Here is an 18,904-nt window from a genome sequence, read left to right as displayed (position 1 = left end):
TTATAGCCTAACAACTACGAGTAGTTTTACGTGTATGTTTGTATGTATAGTTATGCACGTCTGCTCTGCGGCATTAAATGCATCATTTTTCCAAATCAAATTGCACATTATGACCCTAATCATAGCCACTACCACTTCAGTCGATATTAGTGATTTTGCCAACAACAAAGCTTGTTCGACGTCATACACATCGATGCTGTTGTTGTTGTTTTGCAACAGCAGCAGCAGTGCGCCTGTCAGTCTGTCATTCCATTTTGTTGCAAGTCTTCTCATCGTCGTCGTCGTCGTCCACTTCATATTTGAATTGTGCGCTCTGCGCGTTGGTAATTGTTGTACACTTATTGTTGTTGTTGTTGTTTTTGTTATTGTAGTGCGATGGTTATTAGGTTGCTGGTCACCGCACAGCAGTATTTGGTGTCATTATTATGGTGGCAAAGCGAATAATAAGCGTCATCAGCAACATAATCAACGTTTATTACGTTTCAACTCTCATTCCCTGTTTTATCATTTCGACTGCGATACTAACTTATACAGACACACATATGTCTATAGCAGCTAAGTGCCTGTGTTGCCAGAGTCGAAGAGACACACCGCCTACTCCACAAGCGCCTCTGCGCTGATGCCTCTATATGCATCTACCACTGTCGCTCTATGTTATTGCTATTGTTGTTGTTTTTTAAAGCAAACGCTGGGTTTCTGAATTTTCCCTAACCATTGTACTTCATTGAAATATTCTTATTTTTTTTGTTTTTTTGTGATATTTATTATTTTTCATTTTATTTCTCATATAATTTCATTTGATTTTTTGATTTTGATTGTGATTGTGATTTGGACTTTGAAATCATGTGGCGGCGCACTTTGATCTTGAACGCATTTTGTCTGTTGTCCGTGTTGTCCAAAATATTATTAACACTAACCGTATGGCACCTCACCAAATTAAGGTGACCAGTTGTTGGGAGTTTGTTGGGAATTTTGCATAAAAAATAAATTAAGTACTAGAACAGAAATTATTTCAAATAATTTTATTTTCAAAATGTCGAAAATTTTTTAACTTAAAAAATTTTCAAAATTTCAAAAAATTTTCAAAACTCAAAATTTTCAAAATTCCAAAAAAATTTCAAATTTTTTTTAACTGAAAAATTTGTTTTTCAAAATTACAAAAAAATTTTATATTTTTATTCCTATAAATTTTTTCGTTTTTTTTCGAAAACAAATTTTCCAATTTTTTTTTAAATTTCCGAAATAATTAAAATTAGTTTTTTTTTTATTAATAGTAAAAATTTAAAATTTATTAAAAAAAAATTAAATTTATTTTCAATTTTATTACGATTTATTTTAAATTTTATAATAGTTTACAATATAAAAAAGTGAGCTTCAAATGCAAATTTTATAGTAGAAATATTGATTTTTTAAATTTTAATATATAACAAATCTCAATTATCAAAAAAACTCAAATTTTTTAAATGATTTAGTCATTTTGGAGGACTTCCGATCGATTTTTCACCAAGCTCCTACTCACATACATTTTATTTCGAAATATTATTTCAAGAGCTTACGAAAGATGAAAGCTCAAAGGATGCTTATATACATTTTTTCTTAACTATTTTTTATTTAGTAATAGCAAGGTTAGGTAGCCTTTTTTTCAATTTTAGATCTCTCATGTACAATATAACTGCATATACTTATGTATATTTTATCTTGGAATGTAATTACGAAAGCTCACAGAAAGTGAAAGCTCAGTTGATAATATTTGTCAAACAAATATAATTTTTCATACATTTTAGAACACATATCGGAATATTAATAATATTATATTTTAAGAGCTTGCTGAAGGTGAAAGCTTCGAGGATTTTTATCAAATTTGTATCAAAATTTTTAAAACATTTTTTAATAATATTTAGATCCCTCGCGTTCAATAATTATGTAAATTACATATATGTATTTAATCCAGAAATTTTATTTTCAAAGCTTTCAAAATGTGAAAGCTCAGTGGAATTGATTTTTTAAATAAAAATACTTTTTCTAAAATTTTAGAATATACTTCTTTACAAACCATGATTCGAAATATTATTTCCAACGTTTACGGAAGGTGAAAGCTCTTAATTTTTCTTAAATTTCTTAAACTGGTCACCTCGACACTCTTCACTTAACCCGCATGAGTCCATTGTATGCTTCTTAACATAGCCAGCTGCCATCTGCGTCCCGCTGTTACACACAGCCAGAGCAGCGTGCTGACGTTTGCCCCCACACCCAACACCCAAGAGCAAAACCCGAAAAAGCTTCAACGCCCAGTCCACTGCGTGGTTTATAACATGTTTGGCAAGATGACAGTGTTGCCGGCCGTTTGTTGTTGTTGCTCGCTGCTCACTGCTTACTAGTTGCTGGGACGGCTGTCGGCTCACGGCTATGCGCCGTCCATTGCCATTGTGTCGTCAATTCGCCGGTGGCGGCGGCGACCACTTGTTTGCTTGCTACGTTTGCATTATTGTTCGCAATGTCATTTTGTAATTATTTTCATTTTTGTTGTTGTGCGCTTTTCATGTTTTGCGTTGATAAAGCAATGCCGCACAGGCTATTTAAAAGTAGCCGCCATTGAGCAAGTTACGAAGCTTTTTTGGCAATGCAACGTAATGAAACAATAAAAACATTTGGCAGCCATTTTCATATTGCCGAACATTGGGCGGATAGTCGAGCGTGTGCTTAAGTGGGCGCTCGTTAAAAGTTTTGGCCGAGGGTGCGTCCGCATAATTGAAAAGTAGCAGTGCCTAGATGGTTGGGGTGGAGATTTCATTGTGTGGGTTGGTTTTTTTGGTAGTATGTTCTAAAGTTTTGAATTTATAAAATTTATAAAACTTGTTGTTGTTATTGATTTGACAAACTTCAAATTGTGTTATTAATGGTAAACTGTTTATTTCATTAAATTTAATATGAATAGTAATCGATTTAATGGTGACTTCTAATTATTTCTTTAAGAAATTAATCTGTCTGAAAAATTTAACTTTTAAACAGTTTCAAGGGAGCTGAGACTTTGTTTGAAAAAGTTGAAGTCAAGAGAATCAGAGATAGCCCTCCATCTACTACATTCTAATCGTAAATTACTGATAGTAGCATACTGAGCAGTTTTGCTTCAGGTCCATTGACTTCTAAAACAAAGGAACCTGTTTTCCATCCAAAAAGCCATGCTTTAAGTTTTTCAGGTACCAGAACATGTTTGTGTTAATTTCTAGCACAAATGGTATGAAATAGTACGGATACACCGTAGTTCTCATGAAATATTTCGAAGTTTATTTTAGTCTTATAGTCCGGTATATCTATTATGCTCTTGACCTAGTCTATATAGTCATCATGCTCGAGCACTCGACCCTCTTTATGACGACCTTATAGTTCGCTATCTACAAAATAGTGTTTTCTTTACTCAACCTTTCACTCTTATAGATCTTATATAGGAGAAGTCATTCTCTCAGAGTTGTAAAAACAACAGATGATATTATTATGTATTTAAATAACTGGTTATAAGCAAAAACGCGTTAAGTTTTAGGAGAGTAGTCCTTCGTTGGCTCGCAGTCTTTATTATAGAAATATATACTCTTACTCTGGTACTTAAAACAGACTGCCTACCTCGCAACATTGCAAACGACCACAACACGTGCGGGATGGGATAGATACCGAGAGCTGAAGAGGGAAGCGAGACGCATTTGCAGACAAAAAAAGAAAGAGGCCGAAATGCGTGAGTACGAAGAGCTTGAGAAGCTGGCAGACAGAGGGAATGCTCGAAAATTTTATGAAAAAATGAAGCGACTTAACGAAGGTTTCAAGACCGGAGCATCCTCATGTAGAGACCAAGGTGGTAATCTGGTAACCGATGTCCAGGGCATACTGGGATTATGGAGGGAACACTTCTCCGACCTGCTGAATGGCAGTGAGAGTACAACACCAGGAGATGGCGAACCCGATCCCCCAATCGATGACGATGGAACAGATGTTCCATTACCCGACCATGAAGAAATTCGAATAGCAATTACCCGCTTGAAGAACAACAAAGCAGCAGGGGCCGATAGATTACCCGCAGAACTATTCAAATACGGCGGCGAAGAACTGATAAGGTGCATGCATCAGCTTCTTTGCAGAATATGGTCGGAAGAAAGCATGCCTGACGATTGGAATCTCAGTGTGCTCTGCCCAATCCATAAAAAGGGAGATCCCACAATCTGCGCCAATTACCGTGGGATCAGCCTCCTAAATATCGCATACAAGGTTCTATCGAGCGTATTGTGTGAAAGACTAAAGCCCACCGTTAACAAACTGATTGGACCTTATCAGTGTGGCTTTAGACCTGGAAAATCGACAACTGACCAGATATTCACCATGCGCCAAATCTTGGAAAAGACCCGAGAAAAGAGGATCGACACACACCACCTTTTTGTCGATTTTAAAGCTGCTTTCGACAGCACGAAAAGGAGTTGCCTTTACGCCGCGATGTCTGAATTTGGTATCCCCGCAAAACTAATACGGCTGTGTAAATTGACGTTGAGCAACACCAAAAGCTCCGTCATGATTGGGAAGGACCTCTCCGAGCCGTTCGATACCAAACGAGGTTTCAGACAAGGTGACTCACTATCGTGCGACTTCTTTAACCTGATGCTGGAAAAAATTATAAGAGCTGCAGAGCTAAACCGAGAAGGTACAATCTTCTACAAGAGTGTACAGCTCCTGGCGTACGCCGATGATATTGATATCATCGGAAGCAACAACCGCGCCGTTTGTTCTGCTTTTTCCCGCATGGATAAGGAGGCGAAGCGAATGGATCTGGAGGTGAATGAGGACAAGACGAAATATCTCCTGTCATCAAACAAACAGTCGGCGCATTCGCGTCTTGGCTCCCACGTCACTGTTGACAGTCATAACTTCGAGGTCGTAGATAATTTCGTATACCTGGGAACCAGCATCAACAACACGAACAATGTCAGCCTCGAAATCCAGCGCAGAATAACTCTTGCCAACAGGTGCTACTTTGGACTGAGTAGGCAATTGAACAGTAAAGTCCTCTCTCGACGAACCAAAATCAAGCTCTACAAGTCGCTTATCATTCCCGTCCTGCTTTACGGTGCAGAAGCTTGGACGATGTCAACATCAGATGAGACGACACTAGGAGTTTTCGAGAGGAAAATTTTGCGCAAGATTTATGGTCCTCAGAACATTGGCAACGGCGAATACCGCAGACGATGGAACGATGAGCTGTACGAGTTATACGACGACATTGACATAGTTCAGCGAATAAAAAGACAGCGGCTACGCTGGCTAGGTCATGTTGTCCGAATGGACGAAAACACTCCAGCCCTGAAAGTGTTCGATGCAGTACCCGCCGGAGGAAGCCGAGGAAGGGGAAGGCCTCCACTCCGTTGGAGGGACCAGGTGGAGAGCGACCTGGTTACACTTGGGATCTCCAACTGGCGCCGAACTGCGAAGGAGAGAGACAGGTGGCGCACTATCGTCGATTCGGCTATAACCGGCTAAACGGTTGCAACGCCAATCACATACATACATACTCTGGTACTAACTTTGATGATAGTAGTAAGATGTGCCGAAAAGAGATGCGACACTTTATTATACATAGGTCTACAACTTAGCTTCAGCCGTTTGTAAATTTAAGACTTTTTTCACTTAGGCAGCCTCACCGTACGTATCCGAAAGCGTTCGATGAGCCTCAGCCGCACTTTTCTTGGAATTAAAAAAAACAAAATTTCCCGCAAATGTCACGAATTCGGCTTAGAAAGTGACATTTTCAGTTGAGAATAAGTTTGGGGGGCAAACAGATCTCTACAAATATTTTGTTGGGTTTATGTTGACACAAATGTCCAAGAACGATATAAAAAAATCGATTTAATCGACCTGGCTTGACCCTAGAGACATTCCCGCAAATGTCGAGAATTCTGCTCAAAAAGTGACATTTTCAGTTGAGAATAAGATTGGGATGCAAACAGATCTCTACAAATATTTTGTTGGGTTTACAAATGTCCAAGAATGATATAAAAAAATCGATTTAATCGACCTGTGCTTGACCCTAGAGACATTCCCGCAAATGTCGAGAATTCTGCTCAAAAAGTGACATTTTCAGTTGAGAATAAGATTGGGATGCAAACAGATCTCTACAAATATTTTGTTGGGTTTATGTTGACACAAATGTCCAAGAACGATATAAAAAAAATCGATTTAATCGACCTGGCTTGACCCTAGAGACATTCCCGCAAATGTCGAGAATTCTGCTCAAAAAGTGACATTTTCAGTTGAGAATAAGATTGGGATGCAAACAGATCTCTACAAATATTTTGTTGGGTTTATGTTGACACAAATGTCCAAGAATGATATAAAAAAATCGATTTAATCGACCTGTGCTTGACCCTAGAGACATTCCCGCAAATGTCGAGAATTCTGCTCAAAAAGTGACATTTTCAGTTGAGAATAAGATTGGGATGCAAACAGATCTCTACAAATATTTTGTTGGGTTAATGTTGACACAAATTTCCAAGATCGATATAAAAAATAATCGATTTAATCGATCAGTGAAAATAAAAAAAATATTTACTGTTCTAAGACTAACTTCGAATATTATTTGCTTATTTTATACTAAAATTTCCTTTCAAAAAATTCATCCTTGGATTGAAGTCCTCTCGTGAGCTTTTAGTGCTAAACTTAATACTAATTTCTTCTACAAATATTCAAAATCTTAATAAAAACCATTGGGTCTTTCATAAAGGATTCTTATTGCGGTCCTTTGGTCCCCGTGGAGCCATAGTATTTGCCAATATGTATTTTGCTCCAGTTCCTTGTTGAGGTTTGGAACTGAGGGTTTTTAATATTCTCTCAGGTTAATTATATTTTTGGCTTTGGTCCTGGATTAACAGATATTTAATGAATAAAAAGATTAACTAAAACTATTTACAACCTGTTATTCTTTTTTTGGCTTGATACTCCGCATAAAACTAATCAAACTTAACACTACATCAAAGAACACCGCACTCATTGTCACACTGAGTTTAATAAAATCTCAAAGCCTCTAAACTATTAACTCCTCAAATCACGAGCACACTAAATAGCCATCAATCATAATATTATGGTCAGACACTTGACATTAATGCCAAAAATTTTTATTATTTTTCTTTTTATAAAAAAATATAATAAAATAAACATTTACGCAAATGTCCTGCCAAGGTTTACAAATATGACACAGAAAATCAATTTACGAGGCAACTCATTGATGCAAAGTCATAAACAGTTCAATTGTTCGATATTTTGCGCATTTTCGCTGCACCTTCATTGACATTTTCTCTCGCATTGTCACAGCGGATCAATGTGTCCGCTTTGACTATTGTCCTGTTTGGACTGTGTCAAAATAAACAGGCAAGACCCTGAAGTCCAGTTTCTCTATAATGTTATGTGTGTGTAACTGTGCATTCTGCCGGCATAACTAACTGTTTATTACATGCTCAAGCCTATCCGTGTTTACTCACCGCTCTTTGTTGCATATTTTTCGTCCTTTTGTCACTCTCTTTTTTGGCAAAAACAACAGCAAAGTGGAAGATATTCACTTGTTTATTTGTTTATACGCGTTGCGGTTCATTACCTTTGACTTTTGTACAAAACAATAAAAAATACAATATTCTCTCATAGTATTTGTTGTAACTGAGGCACTATACTCTCGTTATCTTTGATATCTTGCCGCTTATTGTGTATTTGTTAGAGATCAAAGATTAAGCCGACTCTGATCAATAGAGGAAAAATCTCATCCCAAAACATTCCTTTACTCTTATGACTCAGACAACTTGGCTACTGCATTTGAAGTCTTCTTCTTCTTTGATGACTGTTATTTAAAGACATATCCAGTTTAAAAAATTTGAAGCTACTAAAATAATTAATTTTATTGCTATTGCTTATTTGTATAATTTCTCAACAAATTATTTAAACGATCGCATTTTCATTATAAACACAAGTTTCTACTCATCGTCGCAGACAGCTCTTCCTACATCTATCGTGTCTTCTTTGCTCTCATTCTCTGTTGCAGCATACATATTTATGTATTTCCTCTTTGCTGGATCATTTATCGCATGACTTTGCATATTTAGTGATTAGCCTGTGTAGAATTTTGACGATCAGTTTGGAGTTCCTCGACTCACGAGACTCTTTGTGTAGGCTACATATGGTCTGCTGTATGTAAATAAAGGGTGTTGTATCTTGGAATATGATATTTATTGAAGCCGATCCTCGTTCAGTCACGAACAGTGAGTCTTTCTTGGAACTCTGTATGAAAGCCCACACCTTAGAACCTTGTAGTATTATACAAGTTTTGATCGGAATCCTGGTTCAGTACCGCTCTTTGATGAACCAGTATAATTTAGCAGTCTATCTCTCAAATTTGATGGAATTCGTCATCATTGGAACTTTGTACGAAAGTCCAGATCGCAGAACCTCGTAAAACACAAGTTCTGATTATAATTCGGTTTTTGTACCGATCTTTGATCAATAAGATCCTGTATAATTCAGCTCTCTATCTCTCAAAGTAAGCTAAGTTCGTCTTAATTGGAACTTTTTCAAAAGCCCAAACCTCAGCACCTAGTTGTATAACACAAATTCTGATCATAATCCCGTTTCAGTATCGATTTTTGATCAATAATTTCCTATATACATCAAACTCTGTTCGAAATACCAGACCTCTGAACCTAGTAGTATAACTCTTTCATTAATAAGATCCTGTATAATTCAGCTCTCATCTCTCAAAGTTCAATAAGTTCGTCTTAATCGCAAGTTTGCTCAAAACCCCATACCACAGAACCTTGTTGTGAAACAAAAGTTCTGATCATAATCCTGGTTCAGTACCGATCTTTGATCAGTAAGATCCAGCATAATTAAGCTCTCTACCTCTCAAATTTATTTACAAGTCATCTTCATTGGCTCTACTGAACTCTGTTCGAAAGCCCAGACGTCAGAACCTATTAATATAGTTTCAGTTCTGCACATTATTTCTTGTCACTTCCAAACTCTTAACCATAAGCGATCTTGCAGCACCCTTTATAACGGGTGATTTTTTTGAGGTTAGGATTTTCATGCATTAGTATTTGACAGATCACGTGGGATTTCAGACATGGTGTCAAAGAGAAAGATGCTCAGTATGCTTTGACATTTCATCATGAATAGACTTACTAACGAGCAACGCTTGCAAATCATTGAATTTTATTACCAAAATCAGTGTTCGGTTCGAAATGTGAAATCCGCTTTTTTATCGACAAATTTTGTTCAGCGATGAGGCTCATTTCTGGTTGAATGGCTACGTAAATAAGCAAAATTGCCGCATTTGGGGTGAAGAGCAACCAGAAGCCGTTCAAGAACTGCCCATGCATCCCGAAAAATGCACTGTTTGGTGTGGTTTGTACGCTGGTGGAATCATTGGACCGTATTTTTTCAAAGATGCTGTTGGACGCAACGTTACGGTGAATGGCGATCGCTATCGTTCGATGCTAACAAACTTTTTGTTGCCAAAAATGGAAGAACTGAACTTGGTTGACATGTGGTTTCAACAAGATGGCGCTACATGCCACACAGCTCGCGATTCTATGGCCATTTTGAGGGAAAACTTCGGAGAACAATTCATCTCAAGAAATGGACCCGTAAGTTGGCCACCAAGATCATGCGATTTAACGCCTTTAGACTATTTTTTGTGGGGCTACGTCAAGTCTAAAGTCTACAGAAATAAGCCAGCAACTATTCCAGCTTTGGAAGACAACATTTCCGAAGAAATTCGGGCTATTCCGGCCGAAATGCTCGAAAAAGTTGCCCAAAATTGGACTTTCCGAATGGACCACCTAAGACGCAGCCGCGGTCAACATTTAAATGAAATTATCTTCAAAAAGTAAATGTCATGAACCAATCTAACGTTTCAAATAAAGAACCGATGAGATTTTGCAAATTTTATGCGTTTTTTTTTTTAAAAAAAGTTATCAAGCTCTTAAAAAATCACCCTTTACAAAGAAATCATATTCTCTCCAAAGAACCTGTTAGTCTAGTGAAGAATTCTACTTATTAGCTATTATTTTCAGTGATTAAAAAACACAAGACTGCCCAAAATAAACAAAAAGAAAATGGAAATTAAAAAGCCGATCTTTTGATGCCGAACGCGTTTAATGATTTTGATTTTCAGGTGTCATCGTCAACACATTTCCTCTAGTTCTTTTTTTTTTTGCTCTACACTTTCAACTTTCAACAGGCCTCTACTTTGATGTAATCTTCGTCATATTGCTATTACTCGCTGTCGTACAACAAGCTTAATATCAAGATCGTTATCACAGCGACGATCTATTGTAATACATATTCGGTATTTGTAAGTAACATTGATCGACAATTATGAAGAGTTGTGAACTCTTGCGCCCTCTAAATGCGCCAGCAATGAGATCAATTGAACGTTAGAACGAACGTGGAACGATCAACACACGAACGCATACTAAATTGCTTGGATCGTTCGTACGATCGCTCGCTCACTAAGACGATCAAAGTGAAAATGCCGCCAAATAAAATCAGTTAGTTGATTTGAGACCCAACAAATGATTTGATGATGATTTTCAAATTATCAAATAAATGATCTGTAATTTTCGGTAATCTTTTCAACCTGTACAATTAAACACATTTGAGTAGAAGAAAATCGAAAGCCGATCGTACAATATGTACTGACGATGAGTAGACGAAAATTTCCCCACGTAAATGAGTGAGTGTGGCAAGTGTTTTTTGTGTGTCTGTCTGTTTTGGTTTATTCTTTAGTAGTAGCGCGTTAGTTAGGCTAACTGCACGGCGGGGGTAACTAACTGTCAACCGTTCATTAGTTAGTCTTATTGGTGGCGGCGGCGGCAACTCTTTCATTTCCATTTGATGACTTTAACAAATGTGTGGTGCTTTCGACTACCGACCAGACGAAAGGTCGCTCGACTACTTAGTACTCAAGTAATTTGTGTCACACCCAAAGACGTAGTGAAATTTGTACGTCAATTTCTCTTAATTGGACCAGCGCTGCATAGTGTGGTAGAGTTCAAAAGATAGACAGTTAGTTGGCGCTTGGTTGCTCAGCTTGGCTTGTGTCGTTTTCGGTTTCCTAATTTCGTCATTAGTTTTTTGTGTGATTTTCTTTTATGGTTTTTTGATTTGTTCTGCCCACTTTGCTGGTTGGTCATTTCAATTTGCTTTCTATCTACGTGTACAATCTACAAATTCCTTTCTGCTACATATCACTTACCACCTAATATGCCGTGTATACTATAATCCTTGCGTCCATCTTCACTGGTACGATCATTACCTCGCAATAGCCGGCTGATGGACGATGTCGATGGTGGATCGGTGAAGCCCTCCTGAAATTGTGGAATATGTAGATAATTGTTTAATTAAGAAGTGGCATGTTTTAAATTGTTATAAATTAATTATTTAATTTAAAGAAAATATTTTCTTAAAACTATAGTAGTATTTGGCTGATATAATTAGTTTCATACCTTAATCGAGTCAGTTATTGGTTAAATGTATAGTATAGCAAATATTAATTTTGTATTATTAATTGAATGAAAATTATATTTGATAAGTTTCTAAAGGCGTGAGTTTACGCTATTTCTTTTCTCTTAAGCCTAAAATATTATTTAAATATCAGTAAAAAATCTTAAAAATGCTTAAACTCTTCATAAATACCTTTCTTTATTTAATAGAGAGTTGGGTTACTATAAATGATAATAAATAAGTGTTGGGAACTATTGAAATTTCGAGCTGATTTAATTAGTTGTTCAGCATAATTAAGTCACTTAATGGTTAAAAAATATTGTCGAGCAAACATAGTTAAATTTTCTCTGGCTAATTGTATAAAAATTATCTTTTAAAAGTTTCTAAATATTAGAGTTTATGTTATTTTTTTTCTCTAAAGGTTAAAAATATTTTTTAAATATTATTAAAAATTCGTATAAATACTTAAACTCGCCAGATAAACATTTTTTTAATTGATTAGAGTGTTCAATTATGCAAGAATCATCCCTAATTGAGCTAGTTTAAGTTAATTGAATCAAAATTTATCATTGAAATTTAATAATATTTTCTATTTCTCCCCTCTTTAGTTAATAATTATCCTTGTTTCAATTACTTTTTTGGACTATTAAGTGAGATATTCCTTTAATTGAGTAAGGTACCGCTTAATTGCACCAAAAATCATATAATTTTGTAGCGCCATTAAGCAGATAATAAACTGTACTAGTATTTAAAAAAAAATCTCAATTTATTTGTGACTCATGCCCTTACAAAAATATATAAAATATATAAATATAATATATACCATCTGAATAAATTTTTGTGATCCCAAGTTGATCCCATAAATAAATCAATTTGAATATAATTTAGATAAGCCTCATTTAAGCTCTTTGTCTTCCGTTTCTTAGATAAGCTTTATTTATTTCGTAATAAATAAGAGGCTTATTGAGTTCTGAAGGAGGCACACATATATTTATTTAGAAATAATCATATTTAATTAAAAGCTAAAATATAATTGAATGGACTTTGTATATGTCTCTACTTTTTCATATATATACAAATTTAAAATAAATGTGAAAAAGTGAATATTGGAAATAATTTTGTGTATTCCGCTGCTTGAAAGTTACCATATTTTTGAAAAACAAAAGTTATTTTTTAATTTTTTAATATAATTTTAGTTTTTTTTTTTTGTTAATTTTCAAACATATTTTTCAATAAAAATGATCTGAAAAATACACTTATTTTACTACGATATTATAACTTTACTCTCAAACAGAAAAATATTTTTAATTATTTATAATGTTTTTATGCATAATTATTTCATTTATATTTTTCCTTAATTTTTTTTTCATTTTGCGACCATTAGCTACTGTCAAAATTCAAATTTCAAATTTAAAATAACAGTAGTTCTGCACAAAATCTAAAAAACTATCGCCAATGATTGCAATACGAATTGATTTCGGCACTTCGCTACGTTTTTAACGGTAAAGACCAAAACCAATATTTGCTCAAACTACTGGAATTATTAATAATTACCAATTCACAATAAAAATGGTGTAAGTGCAAATATGCTTAAATGCTTGCTCGTTAAATAAAAGCTGTAGGTGTAGCAATTTCGGCAAATTGCCATAAAAATCGGCCGATTCGTTGCAGTCCTTGATATTGACTGTTAGTCGCCAAAGGTGAGGTTTGCAAAGCGACTGAAATTGTTATTTACCGTTATCGTATAATTGTTGTTTTTAGTTAATTTGTTGTTAATTTTTGGTTTTAGTTTTCATTTGTTATATTATGATGACTGTAACTATGAATTCGTTTAACTGTGGTAAAAAGCAGAACTTCACTTTGGCAAGTTTTGAAGAAATGTGCTTTTTGAGTTGATTTTTGTTTGCCAACGTAAATTTTTATATAATTTTGATACCTTGGGTATTAATTTGAAAAAATATCAGCCTTTCATTAATTTGAGAATTGTATTTAGCGTCGAAGCTGTAATTTTATATTACCTAATAGGTAACAGCTTAAATCGACTTATGGTGTTCTTGGATTTGAAATCAGAGATAGATATTTGTCTTCATTTTTCTCACAAAACTAAGTTCTTAATCTTTAATTAAACCACAAAAGCTTCTTCATTTCGGTAAAATATTCAAGTGATGCTTTTTTCAGTCGAAAAACGATCTCTCTCAGTGCATTTTTATATAAAATGTAATTTAGTCGAGATTCATTCTCACTACCACAGCGTTGGTTGTATTTCTTCGACGGTTTTAGTTACTAGGACTAATTACTGTAAGACGGGACTATTAATTTTTGATGCTACATTTTCATATTTTTCCAATTTAATGATTATTTGGAGTTCTACTAACTGATCTACACTGCTGGACTTAGCAATGTGAGCATATTAATACTGTTTGTAAGCGCCCAAGCTATGTTTGATCTAGCTGAAGGCCAGAACTTCATTTCTCTCTGGACTGAGTACTCTATGATTATGAGAAGGATTTGGCTATCTAACGGTATTCTGGAACAAATACATAAATAACTTAAAAGAAAAAAATTCAAAAGTACTTATGGTTTATAGGATTGGATTATTTTTAGAACAATATTTTGAATAGCGCCTGATTTGCTTCAGTTCAACAGTTCAGGGTTTATATATAGTCCTTAAAAATATAAATCTAACACTCTGAAAATCGCATTATCATTCAAACTTGCGAGTACTGTTTAAGGAAGCTCCAGATTAGATCTTTTGATATGGAAATTTTGCGCAATTCTCTTCGCAGTCCGAAGTAGCGAAAACAGGTTCTTTCTTTGTATCTCACTCTAGTAGTTCATAACCAATTTCTTTCCACAGTTCACCTTCATTTCGCACACCAAATTTTATGAACTTCCCGACACTTCATTCTACAACAATTCAAAAAACAAAAAACAAGAAAAAACCTTTCCGACCAACGCGCCAAAGTGTGACACTAATGCAATCGCATTTAAATGTACACAATTTTGATGGATGGATTAATCCAATTAAAAAGTACATACAGACTAGCCAAGGAATTAAACAATAAAATAAAATCAAAGAAAAGTAAAAACAGCAACAGGCAAGACAAAAAGACGTATAATCTCTACAAAAACGAAATCGAAATGCATAATCGCTTGTCCTGCCTCCACGCACAAACATGCGCCTGTGTTTGCTGTTGTTTTAATGCATGACCGCTCGCACTGCGCAACCGCAAAGACATGTCAAACACGCGCTTAATGCTGACTGAACGATCAGCGGCAGAGACAGCCGCGCCACAGGTGCGAGCGCGTGCGCACAACTCACGCTCGAACTTAAATCCGCGTTGTGGCAATTGCAATTGAGACTCTGTAGTTGGATTCTGCGCAATGCAGTTTGCCGCCTGTTCACCTGCGGTCTTTTTTCTTGTCTGATTTCCATCTCTTCAATTGCTTATTTCTTTGATAAATACAGATAAAATGTTTATTGTGGGCTGGCGCGTTGGGTGTGACGCGGGTGGAATATTTGAGTTGTTGAAAGCATAAATTATCTTTCAAATTGTTTACTAATATTTATTGTTTCTGCTAGGAGATTTGTAGCGAGCTCGTTGGTTTCTTTAGATTGTGGAACCAAATTATGATCCGCTGAGCTATTGTAATTCAGTAAGAATGTTTTTGGGAACAAGTTACCGACTTCCGAACTTGTCCTTGATAAATGAGCTTTCTCAGCATCGTATCCGCGGATACTCCTGAAGTCGTTTTCGCAGATATTTTTGTCCTTTTCTTATATTTGAACCAGTTGGATGCCTCTAACAACTTATAAACTCAATCAACCAACCTAAGCATTCTACCTCAGCTCCACAGGCCTATATCTCAGAGCTCAGTAAAGAAGAGATTTTCAACAAATTTTTGCACGACTTGGAAGTAGATGAAAGTGTAAACTACATAGACGATGTTGGTCAAAACCGTGGCCTATACTATAGCTTTCAAACTATCCATCGGATTTTCGGACCTTACTGATTTTATGTTAAGTTTTGGTAAATCTGTATAGACATTTTGGGACAACTGACATCCTTGGCTTGTTCCATTAAAGCTGCGATCCCAAATATCGAGTTCTTGACGTCGCGAGCTGAATCACGAGCTAATCACTGAACCCAACACATCACTCAACCTTCCAAGAAGATCGCAGTCAATACTAATTTCTAGCTTATCAAATAAATTTCTTTCTAACCACATATTTTGTTCAACGCTGTCTTAATGACATGTGACGCACGACAAAACACCTCTTACAAACATAACATAAGTACAAATCTACGACAGACTGTCCGAAAGTGTCAGTTCTTATTAAGCGTCCCGGCCAAATAAAGCGGACAAGGCGATAAAAGTAAATACCAACGGACAGAACGGTAGACAGTCGGACAGCCAGGCACTCACTTGGTGTTAACCGCCTGCGCGGATGGTATTCGCGCTGTGACTGTCGGTCTCCCCACACGTCAGCTGGTTCATTTCTAATCTAAAGTGAGTGGCGTGTGCGCATGCGCTGCCATCATACGCGCATATAAACAACCGTTGTTGCACATGGCATATATATCTAAATAAATGTCAGTATGTTTCGCTTTGCATCGGCCTTTCAGTGATTAATGCTTTTTTGTTACTTATTCCTGTTAATTCCAACGAAAGTTTTTTTTTATTCGCTCATCATGCGCCCCAAAGTCATTATTAGGTGGCACAACTGGCACCTCAATAGAGCGCCTAGCGTTACGCTTCGTTGGTTGCTGGCAGTTGGGTCCAGGGAGCGCTATATATGTGTGGCGTTGCCAACCTATTTGGACTAGTGTCAGGCATGTTATCATTTGCCTTTTCTACTTTTGTATCTCTCTTTTTTGTTAGATCTGCGCTTACTGTGGACCGCCTGTCTTTGGTTTTATTGAATTTCACTTATTAAATTGATATGATTTGGATTTATTCATTTCCACTTGAACGCGATTCGACTATTTGGATTTATGTGTGTAAATACCCACGTTTATTTGTTGGGATTTTCAATTGCTTAAGCTTAAGACGGTGGCACAGTGTTTCAGTTTGGTTGAAAATGTTTCAAAATATTTCAAAAAAGCTCAAGTTTCCTAACCAGCGCTCTCTCTGCTCAGGGTTCTGGTACTAAGGTTTGAGTTTGAGGGGTTCTATCATGTTCTAGAACTCATAAAAGTCCCAATTTTAATGCCTTTCCGGCACTGTTCAGTCTTCATATTGATCTTTGAGAAGCTCAAGTTTCCTAACCAGCGCTCTCTCTGCTCAGGGTTCTGGTACTAAGGTTTGAGTTTGAGGGGTTCTATCATGTTCTAGAACTCATAAAATGTCCAAATTTAATGTCTTTCCGGCACTGTTCAGTCTTAATCTTGCACTTTGAGAACCAGAGCTTTCTCAATCTTCTATACTTTATGTGTCTCTTTGTGATGTGGTTTCGGTGGGTTCTTGGTTTAGTGACGGCAGTGATTCTTGGTTTATGTGAATATCTGGAACAACTCAATTCGGTCTTGAAGCATCCGGGGATCCAAAAAGAGTATACATATATTTTGTAAAACTACGCTGAAGCTCTCAAGAAGGACTGTAGGGATACGTTTATGAAAACAATAATGAACGCCCTCGGACAATCTTGCAGCAACCGCGGTTCCAAGAGAACCTACGTTCTGTTCCTCCCTTATAAAACTTGTTGGAATCTACCAAAAAGGACTGTAGGTATAAGTTTATGACAATATTAGTGGACGTCCTCGTACTAACTAGGAACGCGCCTAGTATTCATAGTCTTCTCTTATACGTACGGACCAGTTCGAGTGCTTCTGGAACTCTCATGAGATCCCAAATCCCCCTTCGTTTTTTTAATACTGTCAACTAACAACCAAAACACTGTATCGAGTAAACGAGTTAGGCCCCACAAAACATGTCGTTAAAGCCAAGTTGTCAAATACTTATACTGTTTACCGCCTTGTTGTTGTGCTTCTACTCTGCATATGAGACTGTTGTTTGCGCCGTCTCAGCCTTCGACCGCCTATGTCCGACGGTGGCAAATACAGTAGTTGTTACCGCATTTTGTTGGCATTTTTTTAGTGTTACTACTAAGCGTTAGTGTTTTACTGTTGTTGCTGTTATTGTTTTTCTGTTCTTTACTTTTCGTGTAATGTGTGACAGCTTATCTTGTAGCCACTGACAAGCCTGTTTCAAATCTCTTTTTGTTACTTGTTGCTGTTGTTGTTGTTGTTGTAGTTTTATGATACTTACTTCTAACATTTGCTTTTGCCGACGGCGACAAAGTCGTTTTGTATGAGACAAGCTGCCGCTGTTGGGCTACTCTTTGCTGCAGTTTATTTCTTCGATGTTGTTGGAGCTACAGCTACAGCTTCGTGGGTTTTGGGACAGCATGTCGTTTGCTCAACTTGTCTGAAGCTAATAATGAATTCAATTGAAATTTAATTAATTAGTTGACAGTTGGACTGACACTTGGGCACAAGGCGGGTTTTCCAAGAATTCCTAGGGGTAAGCTGTGGAATATCATGTCTACACAGACATGTGAATGCGGTTGTATTGGATTCGTGGTTCAGTTAGCTCTCTTGTATGTATATTTCTATCGACCAAGACAGGTGTGGTCCCGTTTGTACAGCTTTAAATCGATCTCAAATCGTTTTTGTGTGTAGCAATCGAAAAAAACTGATTTTTGTTTTCACATTTAATTTCCCAATAAAATGCATTATTGTCCATTCAATGTGAGCTGTGAGCGATCAATCAATTGATGTGTTAGTTATGTGATTTGTATAGCTACCACCAAAAAAAAAAGAATGCTAACAACGCTATATAATTGACTGGCCACACGACTCAACTTGAGTTTTTATATTCCATTTCCAAAGTGGAGCATAAACTCAGCGGCTTTATAGCTACCATAAACAATGAACTCATCCTTCATACTGTCATTTTGTAAAGCACCCGCTCAAATGCTCAAATAGACAAGACAGGACAAGACAAGGCACCGCAACTCTTTAGAGCTCGCACTCGCCTTTAAGCCAGCTAAATCTAAGGCAATAAGAAAAACCACAACGCCGGCTCGCCGAAATCTTTATTTTTTCAGCGCTTGCGCTCGTAATTTTTCTTTGTACCTAGTAAATCACCTCCGGCTAAATACTACAAGTTAATATGTTGCTGACATGTTCTTTACTTTATCTGTTGCTGCCGTGTGTGTGTGGTTTTGTAAGTCTCAACTGGATGTTGCTGTCTTTCTTTGCAGTTTAGTCACCTTGTATATGCCTCTTTGTGGTTTGGAGGCGTTAAAGGCGTAGACCATCACGATATCGCCACACGTTGTTGGAGTTGGAGTTCGCCCTTTTTTGGGGCGCATATTTGG

General features: G+C 36.5%; 2 protein-coding genes across 3 annotated transcripts in view; both read right to left on the bottom strand.

The window, feature by feature from the left end:
- LOC128922828 (uncharacterized) overlaps positions 1-18,904 on the bottom strand; it is a 334,204-nt gene that overhangs the window by 79,168 nt on the left and 236,132 nt on the right. The window lies entirely within an intron of this gene.
- LOC105210366 (protein gooseberry-neuro) overlaps positions 1-18,904 on the bottom strand; it is a 46,808-nt gene that overhangs the window by 19,067 nt on the left and 8,837 nt on the right. The window contains exon 3 of one of the 2 annotated variants that reach the window (XM_054234852.1): positions 11,333-11,384. In XM_054234852.1, the coding sequence (XP_054090827.1) occupies positions 11,333-11,384 (52 nt within the window). Of the gene's footprint in view, positions 1-11,272; positions 11,385-18,904 lie in introns of both variants that reach the window. The other variant, XM_054234851.1, reaches the window with a different exon arrangement.

The sequence above is a fragment of the Zeugodacus cucurbitae genome, chromosome 6 (assembly GCF_028554725.1).
Source record: "Zeugodacus cucurbitae isolate PBARC_wt_2022May chromosome 6, idZeuCucr1.2, whole genome shotgun sequence".
NCBI lineage: Eukaryota > Metazoa > Arthropoda > Insecta > Diptera > Tephritidae > Zeugodacus > Zeugodacus cucurbitae.
The sequence above is the reverse complement of the archived record's forward strand: the minus strand, read 5'-3'. Positions and strand labels throughout refer to the sequence as shown.